The sequence below is a fragment of the Podarcis vaucheri genome (assembly GCF_965113315.1).
Source record: "Podarcis vaucheri genome assembly, chromosome: 14".
In the NCBI taxonomy this organism is placed as follows: domain Eukaryota; kingdom Metazoa; phylum Chordata; class Lepidosauria; order Squamata; family Lacertidae; genus Podarcis; species Podarcis vaucheri.
This window is the reverse complement of record NC_138752.1, coordinates 9,331,284-9,351,083: the sequence shown is the minus strand read 5'-3', so window position 1 is coordinate 9,351,083 and position 19,800 is coordinate 9,331,284. Positions and strand designations below refer to the sequence as shown.

Genomic DNA, 19,800 nt, shown 5'->3' with positions numbered 1-19,800 from the left:
CCTGGGAATCTGCACTGGGACCTGACCCAGGTCTTGCCCTGTGTGGCCCTTCCTTGGTGACTTGGAAGCTTGCATAGCTTGTGCTGGACTCTCATGGCAGCACAGTCTCTGCTAGACTTTATTCAGAACCTTGAGGGCTCTCCCAGATTTGCCAGAACAGGGCAAAACCGATCTTCCCCATCTGTCTCTAGGAAACTATCTGGGCTCCTTCTAATCACATTGCTTATTAAAGTACAGGAAATTAAATCCTCACCAGCCTTTTTTACACATAGCGATTTGTCTTGCAGCAGCACAGGCAGGTCAGACCGGGTCCTCCTGTGCAGAATGCAGTATAAATTGGGAATGAAATAGCACTGCCTCTTCCAGAGATTTAACAACCTAAACAGGCAGAGTGTGTATCTAGCAAGGCGAAAGGAGGAACAGAGAATATGTCTTGCACTTATCTGTGCTCCGGCCCGTTGCAAAAGTGATGAAATAGACTTGATTACTTGTATTCCTACCATGACATTGAACTCACCTGCCTTCTGAGGGGGGGGGGGATCTAATTCCTTAAATCAGTAATGGGGAACTTGTGCACCCTCCCCACCAAGCAGTCATTGGATTCCAATTCCAACTTGGAATCTCAATCTGAAACCACACTAGTGCAACGCTGGGGAAACTGTGGCCCTCCAAATGTTGTTGGACTACAAGTACCATCATCTTTGATCATTGGCCACAATGGGTGGGGCTTATGGGAGCTGGAGTCCAACAATACCTAGTGGGTCACAGATTCCCCGGCCCTGCACTCGTTCTTAGATCACACCACAGAACCAGGCTGCATTCACAAAGCCGTTCGTTCCATTTTCCCAATGTTAATTCCCTCCCACCCCCTATTATATTTAAGTTTTCACATGGTGTAAAAGCTGCTTCCAGAAATATAGCAGACTCTAGAACAAGTTTAGCACTCGTTTCTGTTTTATTTGCTTCCAGCAAAAAGCCTGTTCACAAATCCACGTTGTTACCAAGTTGCTGATACAGGTGCTCTTGCACAAAATGTTATCATGAATTAGAAGGTACGTCATGGACCATTGACCATGATGACTGGGGCTGATGGGACATGCAATTCAAGAAGAAGAAGAAGAAGAGTTTGGATTTGATATCCCGCCTTTCACTCCCCTTCAGGAGTCTCAAAGCGGCTAACATTCTCCTTTCCCTTCCTCCCCCACAACAAACACTCTGTGAGGTGAGTGGGGCTGAGAGACTTCACAGAAGTGTGACTGGCCCAAGGTCACCCAGCAGCTGCATGTGGAGGAGCGGAGACGCGAACCCGGTTTCCCAGATTACGTGACTACCGCTCTTAACCACTACACCACACTGGCTCTTCAAAACATCAGGGGGGCACAAGGTTAAAGATAGCTGCATCATAACAAGATGTATAGTATAGTATAGTATAGTATAGTATAGTATAGTATAGTATAGTATAGTATAGTATAGTAGCCAATGGGGTGTCCTCTAGATGTTTATTGGGCTCCATCTCCCATAAGCCCCTACCAGTGTCCTCCAAATGTTTTTGGACTACAAGACCCATCATTCCTGTCCATTGCCCATGCTGGTTGGGGCTGATGAGGGTTGGATGCCAGCAACATCTAGAGGGCAACAAGTTGGCTACCCCGATACAGAACTTTGATCCAATCCAGCAGCACCGTTGTGGCCTCCAGCACTATGGACAGTTCTCCAGCCTTTTCCCAATCTAAACAAAGATCCAGCTTCCCTCTTTTCGCTTGAGTAGAAGCCAAGCACACTCATGCCTTATTATAGCATGTGTGCCTGAGAAGGGGGATGCCTGAATCAGTAAGAGGCAATGAGTGCTCGAAAAAGGGGGGGATGTGTGCCAACAAAATAGGGCCTGCATGAAAGAACTCATCATCTGAAGCCATCCTGGATGAGCTTTTCTTTTGCACCTCCCACCACACACCCCTTCAGGATTACTCATCTCTCGTGCCTAACCCTGCCAAGCCCACACCGTGGTAGAAAAGCAAGGAAGCTGACTAAGGTATAAGCCAAGTTGCAGCCAGGGCTTAAATATGGGAGGGAAGCATGGAATTATAGGAGGGCAGAACTAACAGAACTATACTAGGTCCATCTGAAAGTCCATCTAGCCCAGCATCCTATTTCCAACAAGACTCAGCCATTGTGATGGCCTAGGACTCAGGCTCGGACTCAGAACCAGAGGAGTCTCAGTCTGCACCAGATCCTTTGCCTCAGGCATCATTTGAACCAAGTCTGGGGCCTGATCCTGAAGAGTCCCAATCTTCACAGGTTCCCCTGCAACAAGCACCAGCTGGGCCGAGTCAGGGGCCTGAGCCTGCCCTGGCTCCAGGTGCGGGGATGACCTCTTGCCCTCTGCTGGGCAATCATGTGCAGCTGCTCCACTGCCAGTTGGGTCAGGAGAGGCTGAGGCGGCCTCTGAGTCTAGTAACCCACCGACATCTCCCAAGCTGCAGAGACTCAGGTCTGAGAGAAGGAGAGACCTGAGTACTCGCAGGAGGAGTGCTCGCCTTCGGGCGAAACAGGGAGGTGAGTCGCTGGGGGATCAGGACAGGCCATTACCCCGACAAAGATAAAAGGTTGTTGGACCCCGCCCCAGGTGGTGTATGCTAGATCCTGTACTTGTCCTTGCCTGGTTTCCTGTCTCGTGTCCTGCCTTGGTCCTGTTACATGTGAAAAGGATCTAGGAGTCTTGGTTGACCACAGACTTGACATGAGTCAACAGTGTGACGCGGCAGCTAAAAAGCCAATGCAATTCTGGGCTGCATCAATAGGAGTATAGCATCTAGATCAAGGGAAGTAATAGTGCCACTGTATTCTGCTCTGGTCAAACCTCACCTGGAGTACTGTGTCCAGTTCTGGGCACCACAATTCAAGAAGGACACTGACAAACTGGAACGTGTCCAGAGGAGGGCAACCAAAATGGTCAAAGGCCTGGAAATGATGCCTCATGAGGAACGGCTAAGGGAGCTGGGCATGTTTAGCCTGGAGAAGAGGAGGTTAAGGGGTGATATGATAGCCATGTTCAAATATATAAAAGGATGTCACATAGAGGAGGGAGAAAGGTTGTTTTCTGCTGCTCCAGAGAAGCGGACACGGAGCAATGGATCCAAACTACAAGAAAGAAGATTCCACCTAAACATTAGGAAGAACTTCCTGGCAGTAAGAGCTGTTCGACAGTGGAATTTGCTGCCAAGGAGTGTGGTGGAGTCTCCTGCTTTGGAGGTCTTTAAGCAGAGGCTTCACAACCATATGTCAGGAGTGCTCTGATGGTGTTTCCTGCTTGGCAGGGGGTTGGACTCGATGGCCCTTGTGGTCTCTTCCAACTCTATGATTCTATGATTCTATGACTGACTTCTAGTGGAACCTCCGGATTCTGGTCCGGTCCTCCTGGTCCGCGTTTCACAGTTTACCCCCAGGCCCAGCACAGCCATATCCCTCCAGTAAGTTGCCAAGCAAGGCATAGTGACTACATACAGAGGAAGGGCTATGGCTCAGGTGTAAAACACAGGTTTAGCATGCAAAAGGTCCCAGCTTCAATCCCCAACATCACCTGCCTAAATCCCTGTAGAGCTGCTGCTATAATCTAGATGGGTCAATGATCTGGCTCAGTGTAAGGCAGCTTCTTGTATTCATTCCGTCTCTGTTTGCCTTCTCTCCAAAGCAGTTGATGATGAGAGATACACTGCAAATATCCATTGATACAGTATTTATTTGTTTGTTTTACATTTATTTATTTGGTTTCTCAAATTACAGTTTTACAATCACATATCCAACATACAACATAAAGACGAGATTCCCTAGAATCTTCTGGACTTCCATCCTCCCCTTTGTGGGTCCTATTATTAATCATTTCCCCCTGCCTCTTTTATAATAATCCCAGTCTTTTACATCTCCATTATATCCAAAATTCACCATTAAACTACAAGTGTTATTCCAATCCTACAAAGAATTTTAACTGTTTACAATGGTTTTTAAGATAAATTATAATCTTCCCCCATTCTTTATTAAAATTTTGGTCTTCCTGATTTCGGATTCTTCTGGTCATTTTTGCCATTTCGGCAAAATGATACGTCTTTAAACCAGGGATGAGGGACCATTGGCCCTCCAGATGTTGCTGGACTCCATCTCCCTTCAACTGAGCCTGCATAGTCAATAGTCAGGGATGATGGGGGTTGGAATTTAGTAATATCTGGAGGACCACAAGTTTCCCATCCCTGATCAAAACAAACAAGCTGGCAATGAAACAGATGCCTTGGTTGAATACTCAAGAAATGAATTCAACCTTAACTACTTGTGCTTGTTTCCCCATTTCATGGAAGGGTGGGGGGTCTGTGGCCATCCAGATGTTGCTAGGTGACAACTCCCACCATCCCTGATCATTGGTCATAGTGTCTGGGGCTAATGGGAGTTGGAGTCCAGATACATCTAGAGAGCCATAGATCCAGAACTTAGATCCATAGTTCAAGCATAGTCCCAAAAAGCCTATAGTATAACCAGTGCTAAGGGACGCAGGTGGCGCTGTGGGTTAAACCACAGAGCCTAGGGCTTGCCGATCAGAAGGTCGGCGGTTTAGGTCGGGTGAGTTCCCATTGCTAGGTCCCTGCTCCTGCCAACCTAGCAGTTCAAAAGGACGTCAAAGTGCAAGTAGATAAATAGGTATCACTGTGGCGGGAAAGTAAACGGCATTTCCGTGTGCTGCTCTGGCCACATGACCCGGAAGCTGTACGCCAGCTCCCTCGGCCAGTAAAGTGAGATGAGCGCCGCAACCCCAGAGTCGGCCACGACTGGACCTAATGGTCAGGGGTCCCTTTACCTTACTTTAACTACTTGTGCTTGTTTCCCCATTTCATGGAAGGGTGGGGGGTCTGTGGCCATCCAGATGTTGCTAGGTGACAACTCCCTTCATCCTTGATCATTGGTCATAGTCCAGATACACCTAGAGAGCCACAGATTCAGAACTTAGATCCATAGTTCAAGCAGTTCTCAAAAGGCCTATAGTATAACCAGTGCTACTTTTCTGGAAAAAAAGAGGTGCTGGAACTCACCATGAACACCTGCCTCCTTCTCTTAGAACGGCAATGGTGCTGACCTGAGAGGTGTTCACAGAGTTTCCAGCTGTAAAAAAGCCCTGAGTACAACCACTAGAATAGTGCAGTATTGTAGAGCAGCCTAACTGGCATAAAAGATGGGCAGCACAAAGCAATGGGGGAACGAGAATGCTTTGTCTATGGAGGAAAATTAGATAGAAGAATAAATTGAGTTGGGTTTTTTTCCTTTGAAAGGTCACGGTAAGATTGAGAAAGATGACATTATGGCAAAAGGTTTGTTAGCAAGCAGTTACAAAGAACCTAGGAAATGAGATGCATATAATTAAATGATAATGGAAAAGAGACCTGGGTGCTAATTGATCAGAACAAAAAAAAAAAAAGGAATATGATGTGATATTCAGTAAAGAGGTCAACTCTAAATTTGTCAATAAAGCCTGTATACATTGTTACTACGATGGTATTTATTAACACCTGCTCAGCTGGATAAGATCTATTCAGATATCAGGTTCAGGTGCTGGACGTTTCTAGCTATGAATGGGCATCTGGTTCATATATGGTTGGATTGCCAAAAACCTATTTATTTATGTATTTATTTATTTACTGACTGCTCTATACCCAGAGGTCTCAGGGCAGTTCACAGAACAAAATCAAAATATATAAATATAATTATAATATATAAATATTATTCCTGGGGACAAAGCATAGATATAATGGTGCAAATCACAGGGTGCAAATTAAGGGTGTGCTCACTTTAACTGTAGACCACAGTGAAGTTCTCCCCTGGTGCATTCCACGGCTTTTCCCACTCAACACACAAATACACCCCAAGCTGTTCACATCAGCACGGCTTCATTAGTCTCAGATTCACTGCTGTCTGTGTACACACCAAGCAGCATTGATGGGGCAGGGATGTCTTCACACCTTGGCTGGAGCTGAATTAGGAACACCTTAAGGACTCTGATCGACATGAAGCTGGCTTGAGAAAGAACACATCCAACAGTAGCATTTTATGGCAAAGTTATGTGTAGGGTGCATATGCATTTTAGAGAACATCAAGTAAATACAGATTAAAAGTCCAGCCTTGGAAAAGCAGTGGAGTGCACAGTAGATGGAAGTTTGAACACAGCTGAAATCCCATGTTAATTTTGTTTAATTGGATTGGGGTGGAGATTTCAAATGGACTAAAATCCCAAATATGAAACATATTAATGACAGAAGGACAGATAGGCAGACATGTAAATGGAGCGGGAAGCCACTAGTCCTCACTGTATGGGAATAGCCAGCTGGAACTGGCAGAAATGGGCAAACTTAATGTAACTCGTACGTAGGAGAAAGGGCAGCTTTCAAAAGAATATGTACATTGAGAGAAGCACGTGTGCTTTATAAATGGCTAGAATGAACATTATGGACATGTAAGACCTGAAAAGAGAGTATTCTTGTAAAATGAAGAACTAAGAGAGCCTACAAGTCAAAGAAGTACACCGACTGAAGATACAATAAGATAATTAATGGTGCTGTTACCAGGAACAGGGAGCTAGTATATTTGCTTTCTGCCATAAAAGTAGATCTAAAAAGGACTCAGTGAAATGTACAGACAGTTGATTTAACAAGACAGTTTTAAGTTACTGTCACTGCATTTCATATTGCGCAAGCACAGACACACACATGCACACGCACCTCTCTACCTGTGACACTCAGTGGCATCTTATGAAGGCCAATAGGATAATTGACTTTTCAAAGAGGATTAGTCAGATCCATGGAGGACAAGCAATCACCCTTGGATGGTTATTAGCGTGCCGGGGTGTTCAGAAGATTCAGCCTCATGCCAAACAAGTCCCTAAATCTCCCACGATTGCAAACTAGAAGTGATGGCTGAGGGATAGCTAATTGCCTTGTAGTTTCCTAGTCACTTTCTCCTTGAGCGTCTGAACTGCCCGGTGCAGGAGAGCAATGCTACAACTACACGGATGAACTTCAGACTCGCTCTCCTTGAGTGCAGTGTCAGCACTGACCAGTGATGGATGTGTATAATGAAAACATAATGCATAATGATTACAAGAGGGAGCAAATAGATGGGGCTGGAATACTTGTGTGACCTTTCATGGGACATACATAGGAAGTTGCCTCATGCTGAGTCATATCTTTGGGCCTTTTAGTTCAGTATTGTCTACAACAGGCATAGGCAAACTCGGCCCTCCAGATGTTTTGGGACTACAACTCCCATCATCCCTAGCTAACAGGACCAGTGGTCAGGGATGATGGGAGTTGTAGTCCCAAAACATCGGGAAGGCTGAGTTTGCCTATGCCTGGTCTACAATGACAGCCAGCAGCTCTCCAGGGTTTCGGATGGGGTCTCTCTCATGTCTACCTGGGCTTTGAACCTGAGACTTTCTACATGCAAAGCAGCAAAGCTGTGGATCTTCAAGATAGCTATCACACTGACTATATCCAATGGTACCCATGCATTTACTGGTGGCACAGTCTGTCATGTGCAGTCCGGTGTCCTGTTGGGTCAGAAGAAAGGTCCATCTGGTTGATAGCCTCATCATCCATGAATGTCTCTAAACCTCTTTCAAGTCATCTAAGTAACTGATTACCCCCCCCAACCCACCCACAATTTGCATTGTGTTTCATTTGCATTGTGTTTCATAATGATGATGATTCTCAAATGTCCAATATTTCCTAGGCATACCTGAAGATGGTGGGGATTGACCTGGGACCTTGTGCAGGCAAGGAAGTTGGTCTGCTGCTGAGCTATGACTCTTCCCCTAGAGCTGGTGCCCTGGAGCTGGCATAGTTAATGCCATCCCATAGGGAAGAGAGGGGGAAAGGGCAAACAAAACTTGCCACAGGAAGGTTGGTGTTCCTGGCGAGCGACACAAAACCGCCATTCAGTGAATTTATTTACATATCAGTGTACACTGTGCTGCACATAATCAAATTAAGAATTCTTCCACAAAGGGTGTACAATCTACAGTAATGAATGTGAACAAGACAATAACGCTCCACGGTTTAAAATGCACATCTCCCATGCCATTACATCAGGTATACTAAAACTGCCACACCCAACCAGAACCAGAGTGCATCGCAGCATAGGGTCAACAGGGATTGCTCAGCTAAGTCGTGATCAAGACTTCTTGCACCTCTGAGCGGTGGCTCCCATAAATACCTGAGGGGGAACAAGCTCAAGCTCAGAACATAGGCTGAAGTCTCTCAGGTGTTTCCCTTCTCTCTCACGCCAGCCTTCTCCTCCAGGAAGCTTTCAACCTCCACCTTGTCAGAGCTTTGCGTGCTAACTCTTCATCTGAGGCCTATAATGTGCTCTGACTGGGAACGTTATTTGATTTAAATTCCCCCTGATTGCCTGTTCAATTAATTGCATAACCATACCCTCTGCATAAGAGCAAGCGGGGGGGGGGACCCTGCATAAATTTCATCTACTGCGCTCCTCTTTTTCATATTGTAAGCAATACACACTTTTTAAAAGCAAAAATCAAAGAAATGAACTATTGGGATCCAGTCACTGTCTGTTGAAAGCTATTAATGTCCTGATGCAATTCTTATCCCGTTGTCTCAAAATGTATCAAGTGCTTTCATGAATAGCTAAGTTTAGTCTTTGCCAGCCTGGTGCCAGCCTCTGTTACCAAAGCACCCCAATCTCCAAGCAGCGCAAGATTCTTGGGGTTCCAGACACTTCTTCAGGGTTTGGTTTCCTTGGAATGAGGGACAGTGGAGACTTGGTGTCTTTAGGATACAGTGGTACCTCGGGTTACAGACGCTTCAGGTTACAGACTCCACTAACCCAGAAATAGTACCTCGGGGTAAGAACTTTGCTTCAGGATGAGAACAGAAATCAAGCGTCAGCAATGTGGCATCAGCAGGAGGCCCCATTAGCTAAAGTGGTACCTCAGGTTAAGAACAGTTTCAGGCTAAGAACAGACCTCCAGAACGAATTAAATTCTTAACCCGAGGTACCACTGTGTATGGTTTATTTACACATATATACAACCTGAGCTTAGGGACATGGGTGGCACTGTGGGTTAAACCACAGAGCCTAGGACTTGCTGATCAGAAGGTCGGCGGTTCGAATCCCCGTGACGTGGTAAGCTCCAGTTGCTCGGTCCCTGCTCCTGCCAACCTAGCAGTTCGAAAGCACGTCAAAGTGCAAGTAGATAAATAGGTACCACTCCGGCGGGAAGGTAAACGGTGTTTCTGTGCGCTGCTCTGGTTCACCAGAAGCGGCTTAGTCCTGCTGGCCACATGACCCGGAAGCTGTACACCGGCTCCCTCGGCCAATAAAGCGAGATGAGCGCCGCAACCCCAGAGTCGGTCACGACTAGACCTAATGGTCAGGGGTCCCTTTATAACCTGAGCCTAAGATGGAGGGGCTCACAGCATTAACACTCCAGATTATCTTTTCTTCCCCCACAGTCACAGCCTTGGATCTGAGCAGAAATCAAGCATGACTCTGTCTCTCTAGCTTATGCCTGCAGCCTCCCCTCTCACACACACAACTGCATGTCTCTTGTCTCCCCACTACCAGCCAGGTGAGGGAGAGGGCCTACCCTTTTGTCTTTCATTACAGTCTTTAGGGCCATTAACTCACAAAGAAACTTGCCCGACTAGTTCAACAAAGGGATCCTCCATTAGAGTTTTAACCTTTGCTGGATCCAGGATTCCAGGGATTAGAAGGGACTCAGGCATCATACTGACTGACACCCTCCCAAAAAAACCCTCACAGCCCCTCCACAGGTTTGGACTACAATTCCCATCAGCCCCCACTGGCTGCAATGGCTGGGGCAGATGAGAGCCGTTGTCCAAAACACATTTTTATTATTGTTATTGATTTATTTACTGTACAGTATTTATAGCCTGTTCTTCGTTGAATGTTTTTAGTCGCAGAGCAGGTTACAGAGTAATCCAAATAAACAGAGAAAAACAAGAGACAAAAATTACAAAATAACATAAATAGCAATTCTGTCGGAAGGGAAAGAAGCAAAACCACAATAGCAAAAATTAATATTTCAAGTTTAATCGAATGCCTGGGGGGGACCAAACGAGACATTCAAACAGGTCTTTCCCCACTTACGGCAGCCCACTGCCTCCCTCTATGTCTCTAACCCAAAGGGGGCCTTTCTCCATGCCAGCAGATTCTCACGCCTTGGCTTTTGGGTAACTTAACTCCTTTCTCCTCCCCCTTACTCTCCAACCAATCCAGGCTCTCAACCCAAGTAGAGTGGCAGGATCGTTGCCCACAAACATAGTCCAGCCCCCTGCAATGCAGGAATCTCTCACCGCTCGTCCACAGCAGCAACAGAGCAAAAAGCATACTGGAAAGATAAATAGACTGCTAATGAGTCGCAACCAGTGTTTCTTTCCCCTTCCCAGTCCTGAGGAAGCTCATGGGCCCTAAGATCCATTAGGCTGTTAGGCAGAGACCTGCAGATAGATTTGCTGGGCGGAGCTCCCTTCCCTCTTCTCCTTTGCCAGCTGGCACAAACAGCTTTCTGGGTCCTCCAGGTCCATATGGGGTTGTATTAAGCTAGCTTTTGCTCAGAGCAGACCCACTGAATTGGATAGACCCAAGTTACTCATGTGCATTAATCGCAATGGGTCTACAACCCAGATAAGACACCAGGTTGACAAAAGCTGACCAAGTGCTTAACCATTGCATTCATCCATTGCATTTTCTGGAGCATGTCAGACTTGCCCCTCTGCTATTTCATGGCAATCCCCACTGGGGCAGTTGCCAGCCTGTGGCTTTGCTGCAATGTGAAAAGCATTGAACATGACTCTCGGACTGCATGCATGCTCACGATCTTCCTTTTGGGGGGATATGAGGATGCTCAAAAAGGAATTACTCACAAATGGCATTTGCTCAGGGTATACTTGAGGCAATTGTTAAAAGCCTTATTCCTCTCCCAGAAGCGATCGGCTCTGCTTGGCTTGGCAGATAAGCATCCCCATCTACTGGGCATTTGAAGGAATGCAACCAGAAGCCACCCCAAGGGCTACTGACTTGTGGTGGCCATGGTGGTGGTTTGCATAAGTGTAATGTTTATGGTTGGGCGAGGAAGGGAAGGGAAACGGCAGTTGCTTTACTGATGCTCCAAGAGTTGCTTGCATGCTTGGTTGGAAATCCAATTGATGCTCTCCATGATATACGCCTGTGATTCCCAGCCGGGCATCAGCCAGATGTTTTGGATTACAACTGCCTTAGGGCTAGCGGTGTTGCACGTGAAAGTTAGTGGTTTTGGCGAAGTGCAAAAATAAGGATCAAACAGACGCAGCAATGGAGAATAAGAAGGTGAAGTTTATTGCCAGGCAATAAGGACCCAGTTGGAATATCTTCCAAAGAACTGGGACCCCGATTGACAGAAATACAGGGGTCTTTATACCTGAGCAAATCACAGCAAATCATAGATCATAAGACAATCATGAGGGACTCATAACTTGGTCAGCAAAAATCAGCCAATCAGCAAGCTCTTGTCACGCTACCAACTCCTGGTCAAGCACAGAGTTCTAGTTCTGCTTTCCAATGCTCCCAGTGACGCTTAGTCTAACCTTTCCCCTAGTTATGACAGGACAGGGAGTTTGGGGATTTTGTGGTTTTGCTCTTCCAGTTCTGTGGATTAATTTAGCCTGTATCTGAGGGGATTTTGTCCCAGAATCTCTGATTCACGTCTTCCCCTCGTCCAGGGCACACGGATGTTTGTAGGGGAAAGGTCGGTTCCTAATTTTGCTGTTCCAAGCAGTTTGCAGTTAGCTAAGGCACAGCTTCCCTTTTGATTCAAAATGGATTATAAGTACTGTAATCCTTGATTTTGTGTAAGCATATATGAATATATATTGAATATATTGATTATTGATAACTGGTTATATGGATAGTATAGGGGTAGCCCTTCCTTCCTTGCCTCAGCGGAAGTTGTAGTCCAAAATATATGGAGGGCACCGTTGGGTAAGGCTGCCATATACCATGGAGAACATCGATCACGTTGACCAGCACTGAGGAATGCTGGTATATGGAACTTTGCAGCCTAAGCGGTATTTTAATTGTGTGGCCTTCGTTAGGTTGCGAGTTTTTAGGTTGTGAGTTTTTTCTTTCAACTGGTTATTATCAATGTCTGGTTCTGTGGTAATTAAATGGCAGTAATAGCAGTATTTTATGAGCTCCAACAAGGAGCGCAGTGGTGTGCTTAGTTTCTGTTCTGAAAGTCTCTAGGAGAAATTGATAACAAACAAAAAAAGGTAAAGGACCCCTGACAGTTAAGTCCAGTCGCGAACAACTCTGGGGTTGCGGCACTCATCTCGCTTTACTGGCCGAGGGAGCTGATGTTTGTCCGCAGGCAGTTTTTCCAGGTCATGTGGCCAGCATGACTAAGCCGCTTCTGGATAAACCAGAGCAGTGCATGGAAACGCTGTTTACCTTCCCACCGGAGCGGTACCTATTTATCTACTTGCACTTTGATGTGCTTTCGAACTGCTAAGTTGGCAGGAGCTGGGACCAAGCAACGGGAGCTTACCCCGTCACAGGGATTCGAACTGCCAACCTTCCGATTGGCAAGCCCAAGAGGCTCAGAGGTTTAGACCACAGCGCCACCCGTGTCCCGTGTAACTTGATAACAAGCAACAGATAAATCATCATCATCATCATCATCATACCAACCTTGTGAAGGTAGGTTAACCTGAAGAGTTGTTGACTATCCCAATGACTTCATGGTGCAATAGGGACATTACCCAGGTTCCCTTAGGCCTTCGTCAGCAATCTAAGCCCATAACAACAACAGATGGGAGAGTAAAGGAGGGGAATCATGTGATGCTTGAATCATGTGGAACTATTTCTTCAAAGCTGTTTCATCCTGCATAGTCGGTAGAGCATGAGACTCATAATTTCAGGGTCTTGGGTTTGGGCCACACATTGGGCAAAGAAAGATTCCTGCATTGCATTAAGGGAATGGAGGACTCCCTATGAAGAAAAGTTGCAGCATTTGGGACTTTTTAGTGCCAACCTAGCAGTTCGAAAGCACGTCAAAGTGCAAGTAGATAAATAGGTACCACTCTGGCAGGAAGGTAAACGGTGTTTCCGTGCACTGCTCTGGTTCACCAGAAGCGGCTTAGTCATGCTGGCCACATGACCCAGAAGCTGTACGCCGGCTCCCTTGGCCAGTAAAGCAAGATGAGCACCGCAACCCCAGAGTCAGCCGTGACTGGACCTAATGGCCAGGGGTCCCTTTACCTTTAGTGCAGGGGGAAAGCAAGTATGAGGCAACATGATAGACGTTTATACAATTATGCATTGCATGGAGAAAGTTGATGGAGAAAAGTTTTTTCTCCTGTTTTCATGACACTAGAATTCAGGGACATCCAAGGAGCTGAATGTTGGAAGATTGAAGACGGATCAACAAAAGTACGTCACTCAGTGCATAGATAAACTATGGAACTCGCCCCTGCAGGACTGGTGGCTTTAAAAGACAGGTGGCTTGAAGACTGGTCAAATTCAGGGAGGAAAGGGCTATTGATGGGCACTGACCCATGTTGCAGGCATTGTAATATTATGCTAGCTTGAAATACAGTGGTGCCTCGCAAGACGAAAAGAATCCATTCTGTGATTCTCTTCGTCTAGCGGTTTTTTCGTCTTGCAAAGCAAGCCCATTGACGGATTAGCGGATTAGCGCTATTAGCGCTATTAGCCGCTTTTAGCGGCTTTTAGCGGCTTATCTGATCAGCTGATAAGCGGCTTAGCGGCTTAGAAAAAGGGGGGAAGGAGAAAAAAACCCGCAGGAACTCACATGACATTTTCGTCTTGCGAAGCAAGCCCATAGGAAATTCGTTTTGCGAAGCACCTCCAAAACGGAAAACTCTTTCCTGCTTTGTTTCCTGCTTGGCAGGGGGTTGGACTCGATGGCCCTTGTGGTCTCTTCCAACTCTATGATTCTATTATTCTTTCGTCTAGCGAGTTTTCCGTCTTGCGAGGCATTCGTCTTGCGGGGCACCACTGTACAGCACTGAGGGCTAGTCTATACCTCGGCTTAATGTGGATCGCTCATCCTTGTAACATTCTCCTCCAAATACTGTCTCCTCCTCTCTAAATCTTGAGGTTCTCTATGCTTTGAAAAATCCTAATAAGACAATTGCATAGGGAATCAATTGCATAGGGAATCTCCATATTTAGGGATTCCCTGGAGTCAGAAGATCCCTTCCTCTTGTGCGTGGGTGGTGCTGTTTTGGCTACATAAGTAACAACACTCACTGCCTGAACATTGTAAATAGCGGGAATGGTACAACACCCATGTTGGAGGCGTGATAATATCACACTGGTATAGAATACAAAAAAAAAAAAACCCACAAAGTTACGCCTGCTTGTAACACTACAGATCTATGCAATTAGAAGCATCTCAAAGAATTGCACGTGGGATATTAATTCCCCAGAGTAGGTGGTGCCTGATAACACACACAGGGACAAAGCATGTAAAAAATAAATCGTTGGAATACACAAACCCACATTGAGGAAAGTTGGTACAAGCAATAAGATATTTCATCATTCTCAGAGTGTGGGTAGCTGTACATAAAATCAAGAGCCAGCATGAGTTGTCTCACTGTATGTAGGAATACAGAAAGCTGCCTTTATACAGAGTCAGACTGTGGACCCATCCATCTTGTAGGGACGCGGGTAGCGCTGTGGTCTAAACCACTGAGCCTCTTGGGCTTGCTGATCAGAAGGTTGGTGGTTTGAATCCCTGCAACGGGGTGAGCTCCCCTTGCTCTGTCCCAGCTTCTGCCAACCTAGCAGCTCAAAAGCACACCAGTGCAAGTAGATAAATAGGTACCGCTGAGGAGGGAAGGTAAACAGCATTCCCATGCTCTCTGGTTTCCATCACGGTGTTCTGTTGTGCCAGAAGTGGTTTAGTCATGCTGGCCACATGGCCTGGAAAGCTGTCTGTGGACAATTGAGGCAGTTTACAGATTCTGCTGCTTTACTGTCCACCTTACTGCAGTAGCATAGCATGGGGGGGGGCAGGCACAGGGCTCCAAAATTTCAACACCTGGTGCTGCCTCAACAGAGCTGCGCCCTTCCATCGCTGGACTCCATTGAAAATAGTTTATCTATACAAACCAGAAAGTGACCTCTCCAGGCAATGGAACAATTCTTCTTTTCTTATTTCTGTGGCTGAGATCACCTGGGTGACATTAGGAGCTGAACGCGCATGTGTACTCCCTCCATTTCCCTCCCCACCTGTAATGAGTATGGGTTGCTCGTGCGTAAGTTGCCGCCTCTCCTGGCTATGTTGCCTGGTTAAACCTTTCTGTCTGGACAGCCCTTCACTTCGTGGCTGCCTCAGTCGCTAGCAGAATCCGTCAGTGGGCGCTTCTTAAACCTTTTCCAACATAAAAGTTGTTTGACACCAATTCTCCTCCTACTCTCCCTGCGCGGATGTCTTCTGCGCAGGGAGGGCGTGGGTAGCGGAGGACCTGTGCTCTCCCCTCTGGTGTCCGGTGAAGAGTCCTGGAGCCCTCTCGCCGATTCCCCCATCTGCCCCCCTTTATCCCTGGTGTTGCGCTGATTTGCTTCCCCATCTGCTGAGCTGCTTCTCTCCCTGCTGGGCCCTTCTCCAGCATCATTTGAGAGCCTTCCCTCCGCCTCTAGCTCCGATGTCAGTTCCCTGACACCACCCCACTCTGCCTGGCCCCGGGCCCTGACAACCCACGCTACACCACTACCTTGTTGCCCTGCCCACGGGGTTGTCCCCACATACCATCTGCCCAACTCATGTTAGGAGTGAAGGCGACAAAGAAGGCATACTTTGCCACCTCCATTGCATCCTCATTGTGGTGTCCAGCAGAGCTCTTCTGGTTAGTGCAGGGTTTTAAAGTCTGGCCCAAAGGCGGTGACAGAATGGAATGCTCTTCCCAAAGAGGCTCACCTGGCACTGTCATTACAGATCGTCAGCTGCCTGGCAAAAAAATAATAATAATCCTCCTCTCCCAGGCCTTTGGCTAATTAAACAATTTACAGCCTTTTATGGTGTGGTGCAGGGGTCTGCAACCTGCGGCTCCAGAGCCGCACGTGGCTCTTTTACACCTTTGCCGCGGCTCCGGGGCGGATACTAGCGAGGGGAGGAGGCGCATTGTGTGCCCCAACACTCCCCACTGTGGCGGGCGCTGTACTGGCTGTGATGTCGCATGGGGCGGTGCGTGCATTAGTCACGCACCGTCCCAACGTCACCTTCCCGCCTGCTGTCAGATCAGAGGGCAGCGGCGCACATGCTTTAAATGTCACAATGGTTTTGCGGCTCCCAGGTGTTTTTTTTCCCTTCGGAAACGGGTCCAAGTGGCTCTTTTTGTCTTAAAGGTTGCAGACCCCTGGTGTGGTGGGTATTTTTTTTTATTTGTTTTGAGTTTTTGTGTTTTTATATTGTAAACCATCCTGTGATCCTGGGATGGTGGGCAGTATAGAAATTGAATTACTAAACCATGGGTAGGCAAACTAGGACCCGGGGGCCAGATGCGGCCCAATCGCCTTCTCAATCCGGCCTGCGGACAGTCCAGGAATCAGCATGTTTTTTGCATGAGTAGTATGTGCCCTTTTATTTAAAATGCATCTTTGGGTTATTTGTGGGGCATAGGAATTCATTTTTCTCTCTCCAAAATATAGTCCAGCCACCCACAAAGTCTGAGGGACAGTGGACCAGCCCCCTGCTGAAAAAGTTTGCTGACCCCTGAACTAAACCATAATAAGCTCAGCCTTTCCTCTTCAGTTGCCAGACATACCTTCCACTGCTAAAGGTTATCCCTTCCTGCTTTCAGCTCTCCCTCTCTCTCCCATGCTTCTGATGAGCTGTTTGTCTTTTCAGGTTGATTGAAAATGCTATTTGTACTATTATACCTTTTTTATTTTAAAAAGTCACAGCACCTTTTCTTTAAAAAAACAACAACAACAAAACAAACCTCCAGTTGTTTGTCTCTTGTCTGCCCCAGGGAGAGAAAAGAAAGGAGCAGAACTCAGCAGCAGAACTCATGCTTTGCGTGCGAAATCATCAAGATTCTATCCCTGGCTTCCCTAAGGGGGGGCTGGGAGAGAGCCCCATCTCAAACCCTGAAGATCTACCTCTGCTCCTTGCGAATAATGTTGAGTTAGATGGGCAAATGGTCTAACTTATGAGCAGGGCTCTTCCCGATGTCACAGAAACCCAGGCCCCACCTGCACTATGCATTTAAAGAAGTATCATCCCACTTAAAACAGTTGAGGCACACACACACACAGGCAACTTGGGAAGTATAGCCTGTTAAGAGGATACTGGGAGTTGTTATCACACACACCCCATTCCCATCCCAGAGCTACAATTCCCAGAATTCCCTGGGAAGAGGCATTGATTGTTAAACCACTCCGGGTATTGTAGACGTACAGTTCCCATGGGGCTATTTAAGGAAGCAGTGGCAGTTTAAAGTGGTATGAAACCGCTTTAAATATATAGTGCAGATGGGCTCCCAGCTAATCAGTGCTTTGCATAGCCTCTTCTGTCTCAGACTGTCCCGGTGAAAAAGGTGGGATTATAAACACAATTAATACTTTTGGGAATCAATCAGTCAATGGAATTACGAGAATGGATTCCAAATATCATTCTTACAAATATTTTAATATGTTAAGACAGTGCTTTTCTCTAAAAGGGTATTTAGGGGTACTCTCATTTTCCTACTCATATTGAAATACTGCTCCTCAATGAGGCCAAATGTAGATTCACAAAATGTTTAGGAGTATTTGTACCCCTGCATGCCCTCCCTAAAAAGCAGTAGGTTAAGATCTGGTGAAGTACAACAACAACCTTGTAAAGTATAGGTTTTTTTTTGGGGGGGGGCTTTATTTTTCCTTCCACACAGGTTCTGTTTTTCTTTTTCTCTCTTTTATTTACGTCTCACCATGTTTAGTGCAGGGACATGGGTGGCGCTGTGGGTTAAACCACAGAGCCTAGGACTTGCCGATCAGAAGGTCGGCGGTTCGAATCCCCACGACAGGGTGAGCTCCTGTTGCTCGGTCCCTGCTCCTGCCCACCTAGCAGTTCGAAAGCACATCAAAGTGCAAGTAGATAAATAGGTACCACTCCGGCGGGAAGGTAAACGGCGTTTCCATGCGCTGCTCTGGTTCGCCAGAAGCGGCTTAGTCATGCTGGCCACATGACCCAGAAGCTGTACGCCGGCTCCCTCGGCCAATAAAGCAAGATGAGCACCGCAACCCCAGAGTCGTCTGCGACTGGACCTAATGGTCAGGGGTCCCTTTACCTTTACCTATGTTTAGTGCACCTATAGCTGTGTACTTTTTGAACTTTCAATAAAGATGTTAACAAAAATAAAAATCAGTCAGTGGAATTAGGGCCTTGAAATGCTGAAGAAGCTGGCGGAAATGACCCAATCTACTGGCAGCCGCTCACTAACCCCTCTCCCTCTCTTTCTCCCCAAGGTGGTGAGCCAGATTGACAAGCTGACTTCGGACTTTGAGTTTGAGCTGGAGCCGGACGACTGGACCACAGCCACCGTGAGCAGCACATCCAGCAGCGAGAAGGGAGGTGGGATGTTTGACCTTGGGCACCTCGATTTCATGACCTCCGATATCCTCTCCGACAGCTGGGAGTTCTGCTCCTTCCTGGAAGCCTCCACCCCATCCGATTCGGGCGACGGCTCAGAGCAGCAACAAGGGCGCCAGCCTGACTACCGGCTAATGAATGGCGGGGTGCTGACCCCCAATGGACCCCGGGTGGAGACCCCAGACTCTTCCAGCGAGGAGGCCTTCAGCTCTGCTCTGAGCCACAAAGCCCAGCACCAGAGGACACCTGGGACACGGGAACGAGTGCGGTTCAGTGACAAAGTCCTCTACCACGCCCTGTGTTGCGACGACGACGAGGAAGCAGACAATGTCCCACCTCCTGAGGACCCTCCTGAGGAGCTGAGCGAGACGACACTCAAGGCGGCACCCGCCGTCAAGGCAGCACTGCGGCGGTCGCCTCATCTGAGTAGCGCTCAGCAGCGGAAGCTGACGCGGAACAGCAGCACCCAAACGGTGTCGGACAAAAGCACGCAAACGGTGCTGCCCTATGTCTCGGGGAAACAGAAAGCGAAAAGCAAGAACTGAGCGCCAGCTGGGCAGGGGTTTGGGGGAGAGGGGAAAGCTGCAGATATATATAAATCTCTATATATATTTAAGTCAATAAATGATAATGATATGATTACAAAAAAAAATATGGTGGCAGGATATCATCGTGAACTACCTAACCATTAATGTTGAGACTCAGGGATTATTTTGAAAAAAAAAATCTGTTTTATTTATTGAATGGCTTCCCTTTTTTTGCAGCTCAGTAAATGTGTGGTGCGTATTCACAAATATCAAACACAAACACACACACACAAACCTCTATTTAGGATGCAGGTGCTTTTTGGCTTTCTTGAAAGAGCTCCGAAAATATGCCCCAGAAGATCAGCCAGGTTTCTCTGAACAGAGTGATTGGCAAGCACTCTCTCCCAAAAGATCTTGGGAAACAAGACTGATCTCAAGAGGCTGAAGAAAGCTGGTGATGGGCAGGTGATATGGAAGGAATTTAGGCTCCCTGTTTTTATACAATGTGAAGCCACGACAAGCTGATGACTCTGTTGCTCTGACCTGCCTTGTGAATCCTCCAGTATCTGTCGATATTAAGGCTGTATACAAACTGTACATTGAAGGTACATGGCTTTC

General features: G+C 47.0%; 1 protein-coding gene across 1 annotated transcript in view; it reads left to right on the top strand.

Annotated features, from left to right (window-relative positions):
• INSYN1 (inhibitory synaptic factor 1) overlaps positions 1–19,307 on the top strand; it is a 128,763-nt gene extending 109,456 nt beyond the window's left edge. Inside the window, exon 3 of the mRNA XM_082198827.1 lies at positions 18,532–19,307. Within this exon, the coding sequence (XP_082054953.1) occupies positions 18,532–19,200 (669 nt within the window). The 3' untranslated portion in view covers positions 19,201–19,307. The remainder of the gene's footprint in view (positions 1–18,531) is intronic.
• Positions 19,308–19,800: the final 493 nt, after the last annotated feature.